General features: G+C 47.8%; 1 protein-coding gene across 6 annotated transcripts in view; it reads left to right on the top strand.

The window, feature by feature from the left end:
* Positions 1 to 6,198, top strand: part of CAMTA1 (calmodulin binding transcription activator 1) — a 234,801-nt gene that overhangs the window by 13,728 nt on the left and 214,875 nt on the right. The window contains exon 1 of one of the 6 annotated variants that reach the window (XM_015648184.3): positions 1,767 to 1,893. The exons of the other annotated variants lie outside the window; for them this stretch is intronic. Coding sequence (XP_015503670.1) covers positions 1,833 to 1,893 — 61 coding nt within the window. The 5' untranslated portion in view covers positions 1,767 to 1,832. Of the gene's footprint in view, positions 1 to 1,766; positions 1,894 to 6,198 lie in introns of those variants that run through there. 6 annotated transcript variants of the gene reach the window in all.

The raw sequence follows: 6,198 nt of genomic DNA, 5'->3' as shown, positions 1-6,198 counted from the left end.
GGGGCGCCCGACTGAGGCCGAAAGTTGACGGCGCGGCGGGAGCGGGGCCGGCGCGTCCGCAAGGGGGAAGCGCCGCTCCGCCGCCGCTCCTGCCCCCAGCCCGGCGGGAGCGGGGCCGTGGCCCGGGTTCGGCGGGAGGCGGGTTGGGTATTTCGCATTATTTGAGATAAGTTTGTCCCGACCGGCTCGGGCAGCGGTGCTCCCCCGGACCCCGCCGGCCGGGTGGTCGCGGCCGGTACTGGTGTCGGCGCCTCCATCTTACAGGGGCGGGAGGAGAGAGCGGAGGGCAGTTCACATCCCTTGCCTAAATCCGGTTGAACGTGCCAACACCCCAGGGTTTCGCCTGGTTGTAGTTGGGCACCTCAAGGAACGGTGTTTAGTAGTAAGTAATAGGGATTTTTTTTTTATTTATCCACCACAGCAGATGTACATTCTCGCCTAGAACCCATTTGTATTCTTTACTGGGAAAACCCTTCATAGAATACAAGGATTTTTATCCCACCTTTTGTCTGGATTTTTTTCTCGGATTGCTTTGGGAATATATTTTTTTGCGTTGTTTCTTGGTGGCTGTAGAGCACCCCTGGGCATAGGTTTGAGTTTTGACTGCGTCGTGTCCAGCGCCGTGAAATTCAAAGGCTCTGCAAAAATCTAAAATTTAAGTAGTAGAGGTGATTTTGAGTGTTGTTGGCTTCATCTTTTACTAATCTCTTTGATGCTCCCAAATCCATTAGTTCGATCTTTCCTTTGGTCTGATAGATGTCGGGGCTTCATTCTTTTCTCACTTGTGTTGAAGTACATGAGTAACTGCACTGAAGTAGTAAAATGCCACCTGGCTAACAGGGGTGCGAGCGAGGAGAGGGCAAGCGTTCACCTGCACTTCCTGGCTCAGATTGTGACGTTTTGGTTCTCTTGGGGGTGACAGTATTGTCACCAAAGGACAGTCGGGTTCGATTCACTTTTCGGGTTTCTTGTGCCAACGTGTGATGGATTTTTCCTGTGTAAAGCACAGGTTTCAGTGTGCTTAGCCCTGTGAGACTGCGGCTCTACGGACCAGGCAGGTCAGTGCTCCTTGACTGGGAAGGTAACTTGTCCTTTCCGCTTGTTATTTACTGCAACTTTTGTATGTTTGGTCGTGGTAGCTGGTTTCAAGGGGCGGGTGAAGTGTGTCTTTGCTGAGGAGATGGGTCGGCAGCCGTGTTTGCTCTCTGGAGTAGGGCTGTACAGGAGCTGCCAGCGAGACGCCCGCTGTGCCCGGCGCTGCCGTCCGGCGTCTCCGCTGGCTGGACCGGCGCTGTCTCTGCTCTGTGCCCGTGCTCTGCACGGCAGCGGCGCGGAGGTGGGAGCGGAGCAACCCCTGCTCGGCACTGGCGCCCGGGGTGTTCTCGTACGAAGTCACAGAGCTGCTCCCCCGCTGACCTACTTTTGCGGTGGATTTTCAAGGAGACGACATATAAACCATTCATTCCTTAAACCTAAACTCCACCTGTCAGAAACTTAAATGGGAATGCTTTTAAGGCATGATTCAGGCAGAGCGTTTCACCAGTAGTGCAGGTGCTGGAGGAGAGAACACAAGTTGCTGTATATTTTAGTTACTTCAATGAGTTAAAAGCGGATGTAAATGGCAGCTCGCGGGCCGGCTGCGGAGCAGCGCTGCTTTCATTGGGGAGCCGCCTGCTCCATCCCCCCAGCGCGGTGCAGCAGCGGCGAGCCTCTGAGCAGCAGCACACGGCTCTGCAGACCTGCCTGGCCTTGGAGCTCCCTGCCGAGCTGCCCTTGGGGCTTCTTGTGCTCCGCGGACAGCGGGAGATCCCCTGCGGGAGTTGAGGTTTGGAATGAGGCTGGCGCCACTGTCCCTTGGCTGCAGGAGAGAGTTCCACGGCTTGGAGAACTCGGGTGAGTTTCCTCTTTTCTGGTTTCCCCAGGCAAGATGAGACTGGTTCAGTGACTGAGCGGCTCTTGCCATCCTGCAGCAGAGGGTTTGTGGGTTTTGTAGTTGCTGCTGTGTTTTGTGCATCTGAGCTGAGCTGGGAGGACTGACCCTTGGTGGTGCCATCTTGGCAGCTGTGACAGCTCTGAACTTGATCAGGAGTGCTAAGCCGGGGGGGTGTCCTTTTGAAAACTTTCTTTTTCTAGTTTAAAGTTCAAAAGGGTAAGAATGTATATGGACAGCCTTTTAAATTTCGTGTTCTCACAGCCGGGTACCTCTAACCAAGAGCTTTGCAGAGAGTAGTGCCCATGTGTTTTTGCATGTGGCTGGCGCAGGGGGCCGGAATTTTGTTGTGTGCTGAGTTCAGTTATGTGTGGTTGTTGAATTTTCTGTCTGTTAGTTGAAGCAGGGTCATAGGTGGGATGGCAGGAGGAGGTGGTGTTTTTCCCTGCAGCTCCTGAGTAGAGGGTGCTGGTGGTGTGGGCTGACTGAAGAGGGCAAGTGGAGCCTCAGATGTTAATGGCTTTGGAGGGACTACTTGGGGAGCAACATCCTTTTGAAAACAAAACATTCCTGATTTGGTTGTTTAGCAGCAGATATTTACTTCCATCTGCCAAAGTGTTACCTGAGGTTTTATTACTTAAACAAACGTGAACTTATGATGTGCTGATGGCCGGGATTGTGTGCTGCAGGATTGGACTGCCGCGGGGAGGAGGCAGCATTTGATGCTCCGCTCAGTCCATTCCTTGCCCCAGAATTTTTGCTGAATCTCAGCGCTGGGATTTTACCAACATTTCTGTTGTCAGAATTGAAAACAAACTGTCTCCTGGTGAAGTTTCTAGACCCTCTTCATGGGCTGTCAGCCAGCAGGACGGGTTCAGGGAATGGGCTTCACTCCCTTTTTCCAAACAGCAAGAGTTACGTGTTTTTGAGGTCAGTTTTTTGAGTACTTTTGGTATTTTAATTGTGTTGTTCCCGATATAAAGCTTAGGGCTTGTTTAAAACTCTGATTTTTAAATTTAATTCTGTATCTCTTCCTGTTAATGATTTTCACAACTACTTTGGCTTAAAGGTTTTTTGGTTTATTTATGTCAGTGTTAAAGCTACATATGCAGGATACCTTCCTATAAATGTATTAACTGAGATTTCATTTCCTGTATCAGAAAATGATGTAGTGAAACGATGCTGTAGAAGTAGTTAAAACGAATATCTTCAAATTTAGTATTTAAAGACTAAGTGACCTTACATTACTAGCGGTCTTAAATGGTTCTTACAAAGAACTCCTTACAAAGGTGGACGTGTTTGGAGGAAGGGGCAGTAGGTATCCTCCCTCTGTCCAGACAGCCTTCAGAAAGAGGGAGCTCGAATGTGACCTTTCTTTTTCAGTGTCCCTCTGTCTCTGCTTCAATAAGCCACATGGGAAAAAAACCCCAGCCAGCAAACCCAAACATTGCCAGGGAGTGAAGCAAGGTTGGGTGGAGTGCTTATGGAATACCGGGCTGGTTAATTGAAATGCAGTGCTGCCAGCAGCTTCCTGCAGGTTTGGTGTTCCCTGGTTTCCGCTTCCACACCTTGCTGAGTTTTTGCTTTGTTGTTTTCTCCCCTCACTTTGTGTCCTGTTTTCGCCTTCCTAGGCTCCTGGCAGCCCTGTGTTGTGTTAGTGCTGTGTTAAACCCCATGGGTTTGGAAAGGCAGGTTTGCCTGCGGGTGCTGGTGCCTGTCTTAGCCCCAGTCCTTTGGGGTACAGCACCAGCTCTATTTCCAGGGCAATGCTGAAGGGCCACTCCGTGTTGAGGAGCGGTCACAGCACTGGGTGAATGAGAGCAAACTCTGTTCTCACTGGACATGGAGCGCTTGCTGTCCTGCTCACATAGCACACTTCGATTCAGGGGGCTGGGTTTTTCCAACCAGCTCTCCAGGTAGGTTTCCAAAGTCAAACTCTTTATGGTACAAAAAGAAAGAAGTGAAAATATCTGTGGCTGGTGGCTGCCAGCATGTAGGGTCAGAGTAAGTGACTGCCCTGGCCTTAGCCAATACTTCAGGACTTCTGGGAAATGTAGTGTTGAGAACATCTGTAGTATTATAAACTGAATAAAGAGATGGTTTAATTTTTGCTAGACCTGGTCAGTAATATCCACCACTCATGGTCTCATTGCCATTGAATTTGATGATGTAATTTTAGTGAAAACCAAGGGGTGAAGGAATTGATGACATGTCTCAACCAAAGAGTTGGTGGTGATGGTGAGTGGTTTCATCATTCTGGTACACTTGTCAGATTTAGCAACCAAGTGGTGAAAGTCAGGAAGTAACGTGAGGAGCTGCAAGGAGAGACTGAAGTGACTGTACTGTTTGAACACTCCCAAAGTTTGCTTTTAGAATAGGTCTTTGTGTACACCTTCTGACTGTAAAGGAATTCTCCTCTTGCTCCATTACCAAGTGCTTGGAACCTGCCTAGGTGGGAGAAGGACTTGTTTTGCTGGGGGGGGGAAGCAAAAGTGCTGGAAGTGTTGCACAGAGCACTAAGCGTATGGCAAGAGAAATAAACAGCTGGTTGTGTCACCCAGCCCTCAGCCAGTGTGTGGGCCTTCATTAGGGAAAATTTGGCTCTCAACTCTTCCCCAAAATCCACCATTTGCGGTTATACCTAACTGGTGTTCACACTGAATTTAATTATAAAATGTCAAGAAACTTTCTGGTATATGAAAAGGACAAAGGGACTTGGGAGTAGCATGTTACTTGTGGGGAGAATTGGACCACTGATGCACAGCAGCAGCTTTAGTTATATTTGTGTTTCTTAGAATTGTTTGTAGTTTGTCATAGCAACAAAGTATTTATCACAAATATTCCACCACACCAAGGCTAGATTCAGTAACTTCTAGAGGAAAATTGTTTTGTTGCTCATGCTTCATATTGCCACCATTCCTGTGATTCCCCCCTTATCCTTTCTGGGTTTTTTCCTTCCTCGCTTATTCCATGCAGGCAGCAGTCCTGGCCATACACACGCGGGTTTGTGTTGGCCTCTTGCTCCTGTTGTACATTTTTACCTTTGCCTGCACTGCTTAGTCTTTCCTCATGTCCTCCCCTCAGCTCTGGGCTGCATCCCGTGCTGGAAGACTGGAAATGCATTTGCTCAGCCAGTGTCTGACCAAGTGCTGGCATCCAGTGGAGCCCTGCTGAGACAGCAGCACTGCAGAGCTGGACCTGGTTATCTTCTCTTAGCCACCCTTGATTGATATTTAGAAATCTGCTTTTGTTGCCAAGAGATTTGCTACTGTAATCATACAAATATTTCTAGCAAACAGACCAAGAGCTGTTGGGTTTGCTTCTGTTGCTGCTTCTTTATGGATGGAAGGTGCCAGGATTAATGTTCAATTGTGAGAAATAGTATGGCAGTCCTGCAGTTGTTTGGGTCTGGAGTCATTCTTTGCATTTATTTCTTCCAGATGGAGTTTGTTGGATTTGTCTGTGTCTGGAGTGACTGGGTGGGTGACTATGGTGACCTCTGTGCACTGTGGTTTTGTGGTGTCACTTGTGTGCTGTAGGACTGCAACTCTGGCAACTCGGTGGTTGGTCAGTGGTGGTGGGATCAGCTGGATGCCTGCCCCTTTCCCAAATAATGATGATCGTGGGATTTTGATAATTTGTTTTGTACTAAAGCGTCCATTTGTAATGTTTAAACACCTCTTCCCTCTCCTGAGGTAGTTAAGGAGATGGCCAGCCCTAAGTTATTATTTCATAATAATGGGTTTATAAAACTTGTGTTTGTGAATTTATAGCTTACTTGTGTTATTTATTTCCAGTATAGACCTGTCTGCAGATCAGCAGCTGATCAACATCCTTTTGGCCATTTCTTTATTTTCCAATTGCATGTTATATAGGCAAACTGTGGTAGTTAATGGGGCTGCAGGTCTAAATTCACCTTCTGGATCACCAAAGATTTAAGAACCAGTTAAAGAAAAAGTAAAGGGGGTAGGGGGTTGTTTGGAGAGTGGGGGTAGAGCACAGGCTCTCTGTGATTTGCTGTTGTGCACTTTAAAGTTTTATGGCCCATGGTGCATCCCTTGGGAGGATAAAGTGCAAGGAGCATGAAGAAACCCATAAAATGACGAAGGGTTTATGTGGTATAATTAATGTGGAACTTTCCATGAACTTTATAATACTTACACTTTCTTAATTCTACACGAGTTTCTGGTTTGCTAATAAGTAATCTTGAAGATTGCTAATGGAACTTAAATTTTGCATTTTCATCCTGAATTATAACAGGACACATT

Source organism: Parus major, chromosome 21 (assembly GCF_001522545.3).
Source record: "Parus major isolate Abel chromosome 21, Parus_major1.1, whole genome shotgun sequence".
Lineage (NCBI taxonomy): Eukaryota > Metazoa > Chordata > Aves > Passeriformes > Paridae > Parus > Parus major.
This window is presented reverse-complemented; position numbering and strand designations above follow the sequence as displayed.